The sequence below is a fragment of the Lampetra fluviatilis genome, chromosome 9 (genome assembly GCF_964198595.1).
Source record: "Lampetra fluviatilis chromosome 9, kcLamFluv1.1, whole genome shotgun sequence".
Classification (NCBI taxonomy): Eukaryota; Metazoa; Chordata; class Hyperoartia; order Petromyzontiformes; family Petromyzontidae; genus Lampetra; species Lampetra fluviatilis.
Genome location: NC_136283.1, coordinates 12,231,478 through 12,248,648, shown reverse-complemented (window position 1 = coordinate 12,248,648; position 17,171 = coordinate 12,231,478). Strand labels below are relative to the sequence as shown.

The 17,171-nt window shown below is 43.9% G+C and overlaps 1 protein-coding gene across 1 annotated transcript in view; it reads right to left on the bottom strand.

Annotated features, from left to right (window-relative positions):
• Positions 1-5,871: 5,871 nt before the first annotated feature.
• PCDH15 (protocadherin related 15) overlaps positions 5,872-17,171 on the bottom strand; it is a 120,109-nt gene continuing 108,809 nt past the window's right edge. The window contains exons 35-38 of the mRNA XM_078859807.1: positions 12,969-12,993; positions 11,986-12,062; positions 10,998-11,139; positions 5,872-7,324 (exon numbers count right to left, since the gene is read on the bottom strand). Coding sequence (XP_078715933.1) covers positions 6,764-7,324; positions 10,998-11,139; positions 11,986-12,062; positions 12,969-12,993 — 805 coding nt within the window. The 3' untranslated portion in view covers positions 5,872-6,763. The remainder of the gene's footprint in view (positions 7,325-10,997; positions 11,140-11,985; positions 12,063-12,968; positions 12,994-17,171) is intronic.

The window sequence follows — 17,171 nt, the reverse complement described above, 5'->3', positions numbered from 1 at the left end:
AAGCACTGATAAGGGGTTGACAGGTATGTACCTCGATCGCCCACTGTATCTCATCTGCAATCGTCCATCCTGCATGTGTACCCGGACTCATCGCAACTTCCTATTTCTGACCATATTTACTCTGATGGCACGCTTCATGTTAACCTTCAAATGTATTCATACTTCATCTTCCTTACCATATCTAGCCCTGCCCCATTAAAAAAAAACAAGTTATAAAAAGGAAACATCCTATGAGCCTTTCCGAGTGCGTATTTTCAGCGGCATTGGTTCAACATAAGCAAACTGAAATGGTTTCAACACACATTTAATCACCAGCAGTCAGACAGCTGTGGTTATTCTGTATCCTCCCGTGAAATACTGAGCATTCTCTCGAGTGGCTTTTGTTAAAGTGCAGAACTCTGACAAATACTGTATACTGTAACATAATTTACAGACATCTGGCAGTTGTTGTTGTGCAAGCGAGTATGACTCTGCTAATGCGACACAGAATGTTAAAACCAGGCCACAGTTTGGTTGGGTTTAAGCGATACTGCTGAAATGATGCATTCCCAGAGGCTGTGCGGCAGATGGGATGTGTATACATTTGTAATATAGCTCTCAGAGACACCGTCTTGTCTTCTGTATACTTATTATGAATAAAGGCCACTGACAACTCAACAAGTAACCGCGAGTGACTGTACACTTGGGTAGTGAGACAACTCTATTCAGAGACAACATAGCTTCTAGTCCCAAGACAACTCTCAGACGATGGAGACGACCCGATCCAAGGCGGCGACGACAACGGTTCCCCACACCAAACAGCCCACAGCTCCGGCTCGTGCTGGCTCTTATCCTCGTCTTGTCCGGCCACGCCCTTAATCCCGAATTCTCCTCGCCACACCTGCTCTTGTCAATCACCGCCTTAATTACACTTTCCTGCCATTGGATCCCGTGCTCCCCCTCACGTGACCCTGTCAACGCTCGTCCCATCAATCATCATTAGCACGTCCATTAGTAACCATGGTCCCGGGGAACCATACTGTCCCGCTATTGCTCCGCACTGTCTTTACATCACCCCCCCCCCCTTTCTTAAAAAAATAGCTGTCTTTGGCTAACACAATTTCAACCACTTTCTTGTCAGGCCGAATCAATCATTTAACACAACGCGTAACAATTGTGGAAGGGTTGAAAGAACAACTTACACTTTAGAAACCAATGCGGACCACCGCAACCAAACCCATAACACAACAATAACGCCAAAATGCGAACAACAACACACGCACGCAACCCCCGCGATGATCCCGTCCAGCCCCGGACATTTTGAACATACGGACGCCCACAACCAGGGGCGATTTCTTCATTAGGGCGATTGGGCGACGCACCACCAATGTCATTCAACCACACGCTAGCCGTCACTGTCAGCCTCTGGATATAGTCCAATCAGCGTCATGCTACGTTCTGTGGAGTACCGCCTCTTTTTGGGCGATTTCCCTCCAGCTGAGAATCGCCCCGAGTGGTCCCATAGACTTACATTCAAAGATGTTTTTTTTCGAACGGGGGCGCTGCAATGCATTCTCTATGGCTTCCGGGAGGGCTCGCCCTAACGTGCTTACGTCATCATACGTGCTTACGTCATCATACGTAAGCACGTTTCATCCAACAATATAATTTGTTGCCACCTAGTGGAATCTTTAATAAAATAAACTTGAGTGGTTTGTTTTAATAGTGAGTATAGAAACAAACAAGATGTATTGTAAGAGTCACTTTATTTTTCATTAATATTAAAGAAGTGAAGTTGCCTTTACATGCTTAAGCTGTTAATTTATCCATTGCATGGGTGGACCTTATCCTTATCAATCATCCAGACATTTGCCCCCCCTGAGAGATTTTGCAGGAGCCGCCACTGCCCACAACACACAAAGAAACCAACAAGATCAAGGCGATCCGTCAACTAAATGTACAGTTCTTGACATAGGTCCTTCTCCCCGGGCAGATTTGTGGCCGACAATGACCAAGAGGGCTTGCACTCAAGCCCGGGTGGGGGGGGGGGGGGTTTGAGGTCTTCGGGCACTTCTGACGCCAGGGATTCGCAACTGGGGGTGGAACAACACACATCCCTCAGCATCCGATTACTCTGGCCCCCCGTTCCGGCCTGTCTGACACCCCAAACCCCGACCGCACAACACTGGGGATGAATGATGCAAGACTAAGACAATATACGGCACCAAGCGCAACTTATGGCAACTCAACAGCAATATCTCACTTGCCCTTGCCCGCACCGTGGCCGTCCAATTTCAACAACCTCCACCGGCCATTTACCTGGCCAGTGCAAATTTCGGGGACTAAAGCAATGGCACTTCGCAACCGACTCCATGCTCTATCCCGTACTACACCTCCTCTGACTCACACACTCCGACACATCACACAGCCTGACGATTTACTGACAAGGAAGGTGTGTAACTTCCTGAGGCCGGATGCCCTCCGACATCCATAGGGGATGAATTTCCACGGCCAGCATTCCCTCAACAGAAACCACATGCAACAGGAGTCGCACTCAACCTCAAGCACCCCGAACAATTTATGGTTACTGCCACAACTCACCCTCCCATGCTTTCCAGCATGTGTCCTTACTCAGTCCAATCTCAGCGCTCGGCCTGAACCCGTCACATCAAGCTAACCTCGCATAAGCATATTCCTTTTGCCTGAACCCCCGCAATTCCCATATCCCCGAATAGGATCTGCAGGAACGGTTCCCCCTTTCCACTTAACAGCGTTAGCACCCAGAGCGGTATGAGTCCACGGCCCTTCCGCTCAAGACAGCCCAAGGAGAACCCCAGTCTCCTGCCAGCCAGGTCTCACCGTTTGCCACAATGCAACGGGACCACTATCCCCGAGCTCTGTGAGCCCCCAGCCAACTGTTCCAGATGCGCCACAGAGGGTCTCGACCTCCGGGCCGTCAGGTCAAGCCATCTGCCACAGCACGACGGGACCACTACTCTTCGAACAATCTGAGCACACAGGCCACTGCGCTAGACATGCCACGGAGGGTCTCACCCTCCCGCTGTCAGGTCAAACCGTCAGCCATAACACGACGGTATAACTACTTTCGCGTCAGGCGGATCTCTAGATATTTCTTGAATATTACCTGAACCCCTAATGCTTGCTGATGGGGGGGATCCCCGTAACATTCGTGGCCCCATGACATCTGAACACACCCTGGACAGGCAACAATTGCAGGGGCATCTTGGTCAGGATCTCTGCCCCAGAGATAAGTCACAGCCAGCATCCCAAATCCAATATCTCAACCTCCCCCTACTCTGAAACAGGCTACTACACCCCCCATTCCTCCATTCACCGCTATACACACAATCACCACAGCGAACCTCAACGATCCCTTAATTTAAAGGGCTTTGTGACAAAACGATTCTCGAATCAAAAGTCCAAGGCACTCATCCCACAACACACATAATTTCACACCATACACAAAAAATGCTATTCCCGATGAACCAGCCACCACCACTACTACTCGGCTGCCAGCTTTTGCTACTGCAAGCCCAAGTTCCGCCTCAGCGAATTCCCGATAACCCGATGCGTGAGGTGATTTTTAGCGGTCGGGTGTCTGGTTCATCATGACTCGCCTGGGCTGGGCCACAGCTGTTGACGAGGCGGTGGACGCAAGGGGCTCCATTATGTCCCCACGACACTTGGCAATCCTCACACAAAGGGTCGAAGCTGGCCGCAGCAGAGCAGACGAGCCAGGGCGCCCGCAGCCAAGGCACCAAATTGGACCGGTCCCCTCCACGATCCGCCGCCGTCACTCCCCCCAAAGACTAAGTTTCTTCCTGCCGACGGCTCCACGAGAATCTTGGATGGTCGGCCAGTCCATGTGTCTCCATGCCGAAATTTTCCGCTCCATGCAGGCCCCCAAGGCCATCCTCGGAAGGTCTTGCACGCTTGCAGGCACCCCTCGGCCCAGATTGTGGGTGGTATACAGCAGACATCTCCTTGTAGGCATTCTGAAGCGTAGCCCTCTTCCCCTCCGGGATGACCCAGAACACCGCGAGGCCATCATCGTCAAGAGTCGTAGGCAAAGCAGTCAGCACCTCTTCCTCCGTCCAGCCGTAAATTCCTTGATCAATGGCAACCTTCGTGGTTGCTCGACGGCTCCTCACTCTGCCACCCGAGATGTCACCACCTCCGCCGCCTCCTGCGTAGGCTTCAAAATGGCGGCCCCCGACCACGTGGTCTTCAGCGTGAGAACCCCGCACGACTTTGCGGTTCGTCCCCAGCTGCATCGACTCCCAAAGTCGCCCCTCTCCTCTTCAACGTCAAGTCAGCGACGGTCAACCGTAGCTGATATGCCTCCGCCATCAGGGCTTGCCACTCCTCCGACGCAGGTGCCACACCCCCTGCACCCTCGGGCTTCGTCACCGGGTTCCCGGCTCCCGGAGCTGTTGCGGGAACTCCTTGACCGTCTCCCTTCTCCGTCTCTGAAGATGCTACAGGTGGGTTCTTACTATTTCCTTTCGTTGGCATTTTACAATAGCCACTTCTGACACCACTGTAATGTAGCCCACAGCTCCAGCTCGCGCTAATTACACTTTCCCGCCATTGGATCCCGTGCTTCCCCTCACGTGACCCTGTCAACGCTCGTCCCATCAATCATCATTAGCACGTCCATTAGTAACCATGGTCCAGGCCTCCAGGGGAACCAGACTGTCCCGCTATAGCTCCGCACTCTTTTTACACGGGTTTTAGTAATCCCTCGTTATGCGAAAACCCGTAGTATTTTCGCTGTAACGCATACCTGTCAACCCATACGGTTTACCTGTATTCTTGAAACAGGGAAATTGAATAAAATCTTTTTAATGTTTTTGTATTTCTCCCTTGTGATGGGACTTTATATGATGAACGTTGAGATTTATAAGGGCACGGGGTGAGCAATAATGTCTGAATTGGGTCTGTAATAAGGTAAGGGGTTGACAGGTGTGATAACGTAACCTTGAAGCGAGGGAACGAATGCAATGTGCGTTACGTTACATTCACTATTACTGAATTTTTAATGTCTAAATTCATTTTTTTGGGGGGGGGGGGAGTCTAAGAATGCACGGTCTATCGTGCATTTCATGTCATGACACTGCTACCACAAACTCACTGTGGTGGTTCCCCACGCTCGCTGTGCCGGCTGACCTTGGCTCGTTTCGGTTTGGTGCTTCGTGTTGATCACGCCTGGTGCTGTACAGTGCACGATTTCACCCTTTTACTTAAACGTTCTTATTTCAGGAAACGTAAGTTAAGGTGTCTGAGGCTATGAAGTGCAAGTCATAGGAGAAGTGCCAAAAGATACCCTAAAGCAATTACCACATCTTGGTGCAACCGCAACCTCACATGACGATTACCAGTTTCTGGTAAATGCTTCACAGTAATTTAATTTCGAAAGCAATTGTATTATTTTTTTATATCACAAAATTTTCGATTTTCCATTAAATATTTTTTTTAAAGGTTTCTGCATTATTAAGTGTGTTTTTATTACATCTTGGGACTGAAATTTTTCGTCGGAACGCATCTCCAATTGTATAATGGAAGGCAATGCCAAAATAGGGTGCGATATACCGAATTTCGCTCATGGGCAACTTGTCAGGAATGTAGCTGTTCCATATATTGAGATATGACCATATATTTTTAATGTGAAGGCCTATCGTCTGACTATTTTGTTTCTTAAATTATTTACCAAAATTACATGCAACTTCCTTCTTAGCCATGAACCGATTGCCCAGCAGTGCTCCGATTTCCTATTCATAAGCATGTAGAATTTTCAATGTGACCATTCATAAGTACACAAGCATATGTTACAAGCCTTGTATGTGAGCACAAGCACATTTTATTATCATTTTATACATTATCACGTATCGTCAAAATAGTTCTGGGCATTTTCATATCAGCGGTGTGTGTGTGTTGAGATGAATAGCATTTTTATGAAGCAATTATTCAAATGAAAGTGTAACATGTGACATTTATAATAATAATTCACCGGGAAAGTGAGATTTTTCAAATGTATGCTTCACATTACCCAGTGGGAATACATAATTGTTGCTTGTATGATAAGACCTTGCAATGCCTCAGAGTGCTAGCAATGTGGCCTAGTGTTAGTTCATATCAAAATTTGACATATTCTGTGTACCAATGCAAGGTACTGGATTGTATTTTTCCATTGTGCTGTAAATAACACATTGTATATCACTGATTAAATGTTAAGTACTGTGCCTGTTTATTGTAAAAAATCATTTTCTCATTAGTTTATCTTCGTACCAGATTTTTTTTTAACATGTTTTTTTGTATTTTAACTATCAACACAAAACGGTTAAGATTTTACTGAAGATGAATGCAAGACATTAATTTACAACACAGCTGTACTATTGCAAGTGAAATGTCTTGTTTATATTTAAACATATTCTCTTAGAATTCATAAGAATGTCATGAAAACGTGCACAATTACATTTATGTAACTGAATTGTGCCGATTTACAACCCAGGAATGCATGGTAAACCCATTTCCTGTCAACCTTTTATACACATTTAAGAACACAAAACAATTGTACATATTTTAGAATAATTTTTAGATCATATTCAAACATGGAAATTTGTCAAACCATTTTGTCTACTAGCTACAACAATAAAACAAAAATAGAGCACGAGCATTTTTGTATTCAGATTACTGTTGTTTTATTTTGCTAAAAATATAATAAACGGTCTTTAAAATCTGTTGTGCTTCATACATTTGAATGTCAAAGTTTCGTCATTGGAATGCTCAGCTTAGCAAAAGGCCCCATCCATAGCTCCTCTTCAGCCGAGGGCGACTCTCCGTCGCTGGTGGAGTGCATAGTCTCCCTGGTCTCGTCCGCGTTGTCAGCGGACGACTCCATCTCGTGGAAGACGTGCTGCCGTCCGCGGCGCTGCAGGGTGCTGCTGCGCGATGCCGAGCTGGGAGGGCGCGTCAGCGTGGAGCTGCAGGATGCGCTCGACGGGAGCAGTGTGTTCATATTGTCGCCTGTCTTCCCGTACGACGTGGCCAGGTTTGACTTCTGCAAGTAGCTCTCAAGAGATGTTTTCCCATTGGACGATACTCGTTTCGCTTTGGAGTTATGTGGTTTTCTAGCACTGGAAAGTAATGGATTTTTCCCCTTCGACGTGTGTGAATTCCATTTAGTTCGGACAACCGTCCCATTCTGGGTGATATATACATGCCCCGATTGTCTGGACTCACTGGTGCTGATATAAAATCTTTCTCGCTCCACGGTACCGTCATCTCCTGTTGAGCTACTTTCCCAATGCTGAACCTTGTGCTCCTGCATTAACATAAACAAACCAAATTAGAAACGAATTATACAAATCTGAATATAAATGTTACTCTATGAGTAACTCAGAACATATTAATATAAAACATTGGTATTTTGAGGACATTTAACATATTAATCACACTGACACTTGTAGAATTCCACTTCAACCACTGATGAGGTCACAAAAACGGCACAAGATATTTTATATTGTAATAAAATGAATGGTAAAACATTCAACATATCAGAAATTCTCTATTTTAAATTATGACAGCACAAAGAAGTTAGTAGAAATATAATGACGAGAAAACACAAACGTTAGTTCCTGTTAGTAGAGCCGCATGCAAGTAACATTATTTGAGAAAGTAGTGGAATGAAGAACCAGATATAATTCTGACAAAAGAGAATTTCCAACAAACACAGCCAGACCATGCTAAGCAATGGGTTTACCAGTGCGACTAGGATGAGCGTGCTGCTTTATAACATGGTGACAGTGGAGTCACTCTCTGGAAGTGAACTGCCAACATGGTTTTCCATATCTCCTGTGAAAGACTCTTCTTCATCACTGCCCTCTGTCTCTTCAATTTCCGTTGAAGGGAAATTTTCGGAATCTGTTTTATCCTGATTAGAACTTTCATGATCTGTTTGTCCAGAAGTCCGGGCATCTGTAACTTCACTGGATGTCTGTAAACCTTGTGTGTCAGCTACACTCAGGACATCGCTAATTTGAGCCTCTTCCTCACTAGATTCTGAAATGGACTTGGGCAAGCTCCTGTTAGCAAAGTCACTAGTGGAGGAAACACTGCTGATATTTTTGAAATCATTTGTTCTAACCGTATGAGCTGAGCTACTCTCCACGGTAGTTTCAGAGTCGACGACACTCATTGTAGAGCAAGCTCCACTGGTATGGACTGAAATATTGTCGCTTGTCTCTGCTAACGACCTATATATGGATGAACCATCAACAGAAGTAATGTCTTCTGAGCCCATTTCATCTGCATGCTCCGATTCAGAATTTTCATTCTCCAATTCTGTTGTGTCAACACTGGTTCGAGATTTAGATGTTTCATCTCCTGAGACACTAGGATGTTCAAATCCATCATTCAAACCCTCACGATCAACATCCGCAACCTCATTCTCATCCTCGTGTGATTGTTGTAAACTTTCCTGATCATCCAAAATTGCATCAGTGTCTGTTGAAAATCCTCTGCTAAATGATCTATTTAAATGTATGCTGCTCATTACAGACCTCTTGCTCTGTGCTACTGTACTTGCATCAGATGTATAATCCACTGAACACATTTCACTCTGCTGTGTCTCATCCTCAAAATCTTCAGAATCAGACTCTTCTCTATGCTGGCTTCTCTCCTTTTGACCATTTTCTGAACTAAATCTGCTTTGAGAATCTTCGTTATCCTCGCTGTCTGACATACTGTCCGCTGATACGTTATCTCTTTCTGGCAGTTCAGACAAACTGCTTCTCTGACTGTAATCATACTCTTTTTCAGTTACATCACTGTCACCAAAACTAACTTTTGACTTTGTGCTAGTTGTTTTACTGGACACACTTCCTGATACAGACTTCATTTGCCTTGAAGACAAGGCACTTCTATCAGACATTTCACTGAGCACTGAAAGATCATCAGATTCATTATCTTTGGTTTTTGTTGTAGCGTTAGATTCGCTTCCTTCTTCAGAAAACACACTGGCAGTCCTACTGATGGTCTGGCTCCTGCTTCTCAGCGATGCGTTTGAGACACTGGAAGCCCTCGATCTGCTTCCCTGATCAGACAAGTTGCTGCTCGTCTCCGCACTCATATGATCTCTGCTTCTGGTTGACGACATTGATCCCTGACTTGACAGTGATTTTTTTATGCTGCCCTCACTCGTATCAGACACACTTTTCACACTTTTATCACTTATAGAAGAACCCTTTTTTAAATACTTCCCAGTGCCTTTAGAAACTTTTTTTAAGACACCACCTATTCCAAAGGTTTTTGGCTTTGAACCGTTTTGAGCTTTTTGGAAATAATTCCCATTGATTAATACAAGTTCTGAAGATGAACTGGCCTTGCTAGAGTGCCCATTGGAAATCTGTTGGGGTTCTTGAGGTTTGCTGACCTGACCTTTTATCTTTCTAAAAAACATGGGGAATAGTTTAGCTTTCTTCCAGTGCATTTGAGTTTGAAGAATAGGTTGTTTATCTGAAAAATCATCGGGTCCTATTTTGCTAAATATTGGCTGATTTTCCGCATCATGATTTTCTGGGCTGATGTTGTTCGATGGTAAAATTCTTCCACGTCTTGCTGACATCTGTGATGCTGGCAATCCATCGTAATCCTGAGCGATAGCAGCAGATGGGCTCGAATCTCCCGTTTCTATTTCACCCGCATCCATTTGGGGATCCTGCCTTAAGCTGGGCCTCTCACTACCAGAGTGCCCCGTTTCTGGCAGGCCCTCTGCAGCTGCAGGCGACACTTGCTTCTTATGCTTGCCTTTCTTTTTTTGACCTACAGCTTTTTCCTGCGTGTGACCTTCATGCATAAGCTGAAATGATAGGTGAAACGTGTTACATCATGCACGTTAATGAACACTATTATGGAATAAAAATGATCAAATAAAAAAAGCTTCATACCTTTGAACAAAACGACAAAATTGGAATATTCAGAAAAATACCAACACCATTGTTCAAACATGATGGTTTGGGGTTAACTTTCAGTGGATGCTCTACAACCTTTCCAAACAATTATATTAACAAGTGTAGGCACATTGATAAATATCTGTAGAGAACATTTGTTTATCTTGTTCTTTTATATGTATAGCACCATTTACGGTTAGCATCGCAATTTTATCTCCAACGAGGATTATCATTGTAAACGTAAACACAATTACGAAAACAACAATTGTGACATTTGCAGGCACGTTTTTCTATCTAAGTTATGTATTACATGGTTTGCGTCAAACTGGGACCCATATATAACTGCCTATAAACATCTGCCAGTTAATCAAAATTGGTTCAAACAAGTCTGACCGCTGATAAGACACTTAATGTCAAAACCTGTTCAGAGTTTGATTTTGTCGTAACAACGCTGCTCAAATGATGTACTCCCAGAAGGCTGATGGGATGTGTCCAAAACAGTTTTATTTTATGTGGAGGGGCAGATATGGGAAGAATGCAAATTGTCTGTTAAAAACATGGCAATAAAAAGCAAAGCCCTTCATTGTGGTCGTTTTAAATTCAACTGGAGAGACAAATAGCACTTGGACATCCATGGAGTGAATCTCATAGACAAGAATATATTTAACATTTTTTACGGTATTGTTCTTGGCTGAACTTAAAGTGCCTTGGGATCACTGAAAAGTGATATAAAATGTCGATGCATTGTTTACTATTACTTATTATTGTCAATTCGGGGATTATTGTTACCACATGTAAGTAGGGTTGCCACCTCTTTCACAAAAGATACCAGGAGATATTTCTCGCTCGGCCAAGGTCTAAAAGAACTGTGCATTTTACAATCACAAAGTTCAACAGTTCTAACGGATCTCGGCACAAATCCATTCCTGCCACTCAATCACAGGTGCCAATTCCTGGACTGTCCCCAGGTCAAACCCAGATAGGTGGCAACTCTAACATGTAACCATTACTGAGTGCGTTCTGAGGTGTAACAAAAAACGATCTCACCTCTCCATCCTCACCCAGACCGCCACCTTCCCCGTAGTAATAGTCGCCTTCATCCTCCACGATGGGTTCTCCGTACTCGTTAAACATCCGCTGGGGTGCCGCAATCAGCCGGCGACGGCTACCAAACCCTGCCACGCCGTACCTACAAGCACCGCAGCAAACACATTCGGCAAAAAATGTGCAATTCTATGTCGGTGTTTCAGCTGTCTTTTTTTTAATCACGTGTTTGTACTGTTTATTCGCCTATATACACTAGCGTAGCATTTCAACTGTCACAGCTGGAGTGACTGTACATGAATCCGCGATGTGCACCATTTCATTATTTATATAATTATTTTTGCAACTGATGGTGTGTGGAATTCATTGTATGAATATACACTGTATATGTTATAGATTTAAAATATTGGTTTATGTGTCATTATGTTCCTGCTATGTGCGAGTGTGTGTGTCACCTTGGACACCCTTGCAAACGAGATGTTCCACCTGAAGTGATTTTCCAGGCGTAACATTTTAACTAATAAAATACAGTTTAAATCTAACAAATATTTTCTCACGCAATGAAACATCTTGTATATTTTCCTTCCTCTGCACCTTACTGATTATGTAGCCAAAGGCGATTGCGCTCAGGATGGTCTCGTAACAAATACGTATTTATTTAACAACATCGCTGGTATCAAACAAGAACCCGGCCATTCGGTAACAATACCAGCAATAGCCGTCTCTCTCTGTCTTGACTGTCAAGAGCGCATGCACGTTTTCCATGCACGTCATTCGCACAGATGTCACTGTAAGATGGAAAGGTGTTTAATATATTTATACAAAGAGCTCAAGGTCAACAGTGGTGAGCCAGGAGATGGCAGCCATGACGCCCTTGTGTAGGGAGGGAGTTTCACAAATGTGTGTGATCCCCCAATCCTCACTACCTCCACAGTACGTGATCACAGGCCACATGGAGCATAACCATCAGCGCCCGGTAGATGATACTCACCCTGTGGCCTCGTACCCATAGTAATCATGTGGGTAGTATTCTTGACCAGGATCAATACCGGACTCCATGGAGAGCTCCTGCGGCACATTAAGAAGACATTGTGTATAGAATACCGAAATGCTGAAAGGTATATATTTTTGCAAAAACAAACCATCAGATCAGTAGTGGTAGATTGGAGCAGAGGGACAAGGTGGGGAGTTATGGCGTATGAGTGGCCATGAGGAGAGAGGGTGCAGGGACCAACCTGTTTCCTACAACTTGGACAACTCACGGAGGTGTGCTATATTCACCTTGGACTTCACCTTGTAATTCCTAACGTCACTTACGCATAAACATACCCTGCTGTCATCGTAGATGGTGAAATCAGAGGTACAAGTGACTGAGGTCAGGGTTTCAGGCTGATGTACCACTGCGAAGAAATATATGTAATCATACTTAACTACACTGGTCAATGTGGAATGGTGAAGATACCCGACTTTGGTACTGCACCACTCACGTTCAGTTGACCCACCCACCGTGATGACAGCAGGGTAGGTGTAGGCGTAAGTGATGTCAGGCGTACAGGTAGCGGGCATACAGCCATACACGTAGTTTACTTTTTTGTAAGATTAATTCTGCTCTTTATAGTCAACAAATTATGTTTTCCAGGTCGGGCTGTATTTTAAGCTTTTTGTTTCTATCACGCTTTCGCCTGCACTACGACCGCAGGCGTCTTCAGGAGTTGACCTGGGTGACCTTGCCTCGTGGTTATACTGTAAACTCTTTGCGACTTGCTGTCTGCCAAGTCAACAAATTCACAAATTCCGATTGATCAATTCACAGCTGATGCGTTGTGTACACGTGAGTGAGCATTATGCAACAATTAGAATTGCTTCGAAGGTGTTTGCACTTATTCGATTTGTTAATGGTACAGGCAATGGTGGTGGTAAAGCAGAGAGTGATGGCAATGGCGGTACAACGCATTCCAGTGTACAACTGCTTACCCCTTGTTGACCATATCCAATGTTCCTAAAAGGAAATAAACAAAAACGTGTATATATATTTTAGCTATATTATCCAGACCCCCTGTAGAACAATAATGATGATTTGTTCTATATAATCATTGTACAACTAATAAACCATTGTTTATACACAGAATAATCAAGTGTCATTGTGGAGAATGAGAAACAAAATAAATTAGCAAACAATTTCCTCCTCACATCTATCTCTCTATGTAAAAAATGAAAGTGTTTTTTAAACATCCCATCAACCACATTGCCTTATGGAAGTGCATTATATCAGTAGCAGCAGTTAGACACAAGCAAACTCTGGACTGGGTTTTGACATTCAATGTCCCGTCAACAGAAACAGGCTTGCTTGAACCAATGCTGGTTCACTGTCAGATGTTTAGAGATGAGGAACCTCTTTGCTAGACATGGGTCCTAGTTTTACGCAAATAATATAATTCGTAACATAAAATAAGCATTTGCGTCCTTAGTTCAAGCAAGCCTGACTATCCTGATGAGACAGTGTCAAAACCAATCCAGTTTGCTGGTATTGAACTAATGCTGCTGAAATGATGCACTCCCAGCAGGCTGTGTGGACATACTTGTATTATTTTAACAGTTTCACTGAAAACTCATGTGCATCGGGCGGTGAAGACAAGGCAATTTAAAACCAACATAAAACCAAAAATAACGTATTTATTTATACACAAAATGAATGTACCCGACATGTACAAATGATTTTTTTCCATGAAAATGTGTAGATGCTAAACAGAAAGCTATGAAAGCAAGACCAGCAAATGCAATGGCAAATACAACGTTATTATTCCTGCAATACACACATCAACTATATTCACACTGTCAGAATCACACTAATCTCCACTTCTTACCTATATTGCTCACAGCCAAACACCACTGAAACTAAACTATACTAAAAACTATATTCTTTGGGTCTTCAGGTAAAGTCACGTAGATAGGTTCAAAGAAAATAACAAGAAATAACAAAAAACTACGACGTTTCGATCGCAACACAAGCGTTCGTCATCAGGAAGAGGGGGTTAGCTTCGAAAGGTAAACTGTTTGTAAAGTTTCGAAATGGGCGCAGCTCAAATGTCAGCAGCCAATGTTCATGTAAAAACTAAACTATGTCTAATTTTACCAGGTAAGGCCCACTGAGCTATATAGCTCTTTTTCAGAAGAGACCTGGCCACAAATGACAGCTCAACGAAGTGGCTCATCATGTGGAAATTTGTAGCAGCCAAATACTCTAAACGCATGTTGATTCTAAATGTGGAAGGAAAAACCGGAGAACCCGGAGAAATATCCACGCGGCCATGGCAAGAACATTCAATATACAGGCGTCAGGGTCGGGATCGAACCCACAACCTCCTGTATGCCAGGCAAGGTCGTTAACTTCTCGCCAATGATCCACATATGCACCCCCTATTATTCAGTACATATCGTCATCGACTTACAAACAGTATATGTTTCTGAGACCTGGTCTTAAGTGATTTTGTTCGTATCTCGAAACCCAATATTTAATTGTATATACACTCAGTGTTATAAAATGTCTTATGGTTCAACAAAAAAGGAAGCATTGCTAAACCCATAAATAAGAATAAATATTGTACATTCTCACGTAATACTGTAATAAATACTGTAAAGTAAAACACATAAATAAAGTAATATGAAGAAAAAAATCGGTTTATTTTCACTTACCTTGCGTCAAACGGTTCACTGTCATTGTGCATCGCGCCGGATGCTGGGACTCATTACATCTCGCAGAGAATCACTCCGCCGAACAAAATAGTATAGCCGAAAGTTCGCAAATCGGATGGTTCAAATTAATAACATTTTATGGCGGGCGTTCATATCCAGGGGACTGCCTGTATCCATATTTTACGACACATTCCAGTCCTTACTATACATTTACAATTCTTTATTTAACTTATTGTTTTACTGTATACAACTTTTTGTCTCCTCATTTACCTTGAGCCCAACTTTTCAGCCTTCTTTTTTATGTTTTTCAACCTACTGGTTGTTACTGTGACTACATCATCAGAATATCTTGAGATGGTTTATATTTCTACAACTGTGTTTATGCCTCAAAAACTATTTTTCGAAAATAACTACGAATGTTGCTATGAATGACGAACCCCGCTCTCCACGTGACAGGTGACTACACAGGGCTCTTATTGTTTCACAGTCGTGGGATATTTAAGTTTACAAGATATGTTGTGTTTTATTTAAATATTTTAATTAAAACACACTTTCACAAGATGTTCAACTGTTACAACTAGAGTTCATTCGACATAAACCAGCAGTGTGCACCATTACATGATATCTTTATTTACGTGAATGACTGGGTGTGATATTCATGTTATAAGTGCACGCCGTATACGTTATAGATTAACAACGTGTGTAAGTAAATACATTTATAAACGCACAACTCTTGTAGCCTAGGTTACCACGAATGAATCAGACCGTTTACACTCGCATCATGTCAGGTTTGCTATGTGTGTGTGTCAATCAACACCCGGGACACCCTTGCAAACAAGATGTTCAATCCCAGGGATTTCCAGGTGAAATATTTGAATGAATAAAAAATAAATGCAATGAAGTAAAGCACATTCAATCGAACGATTCTGTGGGCCTGATTGTGTAAACTTCGTGTCATAATTTTGACTTCTGCTCAGGTATATATCATTGCAGTCCAAAATTCTTATTGCTCATATCCATGTACGTAGAAGTAGAACTCAAGAAACATGTTGACAGTTTCCATGCAATTTACTTGCACAACAGTTAACACATGTTTGGCTTTTTGTATCAATAATTAAAACCTGAAGTGTCCGTAATAAGATTGATGCATCGTTAAAACACTGCATCCCAGTGATCTAGCACATCAGTACTGTCAGCAGAGCTTAGCACGGGCAGAAGGCTGTCAGCGTCACACCCTCTCACGGTGGTGCCATTGCTGCCCTGAATTCTGTCGGCAGAATCAATGGCTTTATATTGACCCGTCTCCACGTGTCCATTGCTCTCCTTGTAATATTTTAGTGTGGGCCCTCTTTGCGGACTCTTACTCAGCAGATGGCACTTATCTATCTGGCTGTATATGTTGGCCACAGACCTTTCAATCTCCTCCAGGTTGGGAATTGTTTTAAGGATTCCCTTGAGAGGCCTGCGGCGTCTCTCGTTAGTGGGCAGTGTCTCGTTAGTGGGCAGTGTCAGAGTGGGCGAGGAAGGGGGCTCAGAGGAATGTGCGCTTGCTTCAAGAAGAGTAACGGAAACAGGGTTGAGATCGTGTGAAGGAAGATCCACACTACTTGGCAGGGGAGGTGGAATGTGTTGAGAATAAGAACTAGGGACAAGTTGTGGAGGCAGAAGAGGAGGTGGAGGAGGTTGAGGTGGAGGAGGTGGAGGAGGAGGTGGAGGAGGAGGTGGAGGAGGAGGTGGAGGAGGAGGTGGAGGAGGTGATGGAGGTAGTAGTTGATGAAACTTTGGTACTGGGGGAGGAGTCGGTTTTCTGTTCGGAGGTGGCGACGCATCGCACAAGCTGTAAGAAAGTAATTCTCGAATTGTTTGGGAAGACTTTATGCTTCGAGATTCCTCCTGACCATATTCAACCACCTCTTCTGTAGCATCCCCGTTCATCACAGGTAACTGCAGCAGCCATTGCATTGGGCTTGCAGCACCGATATGGGGCAGCATGAGCAGCTCTTGTCTGTGCGAGAGTGGGAAGCTCCAGTTCTGCCGCAAGCGAGCTGCGTCGTCCATAATTGGAAACATTCCCTGTGTTTGCTGTGAGCCCGCACGCTCCTGCAAGCTAAGCGGCCTCCTCTGTTGCATCAGAGTGACGTACGGGTCAATGAGCAAAGGACTGGTGGTGATGTAGGGGCTCTGATCAGATAGAGCGGTGGCACGACTGTGCGATCGTAGGAGACCGTGACGGAGGCTTTCTTTGTTGTATATATACACTTGATTGGTTGCACAGAGACCAAACATCTCGTGAAATTCATCTTGCGCGAATTGGGAGATGCTGCATCCCAACACACAGCACCGTTGTAGGGAGCAGCACGTGCAGGATAAGGGAAAGAAGAGAGCAATGGAAGGGTGATGGAAGAGAGAGAAAAAAAACATAGCACGCTTTATGACAAATAAAAATGGAAAAGCAGTGTTAAGATGAAAGCTGTGCAATCTTTA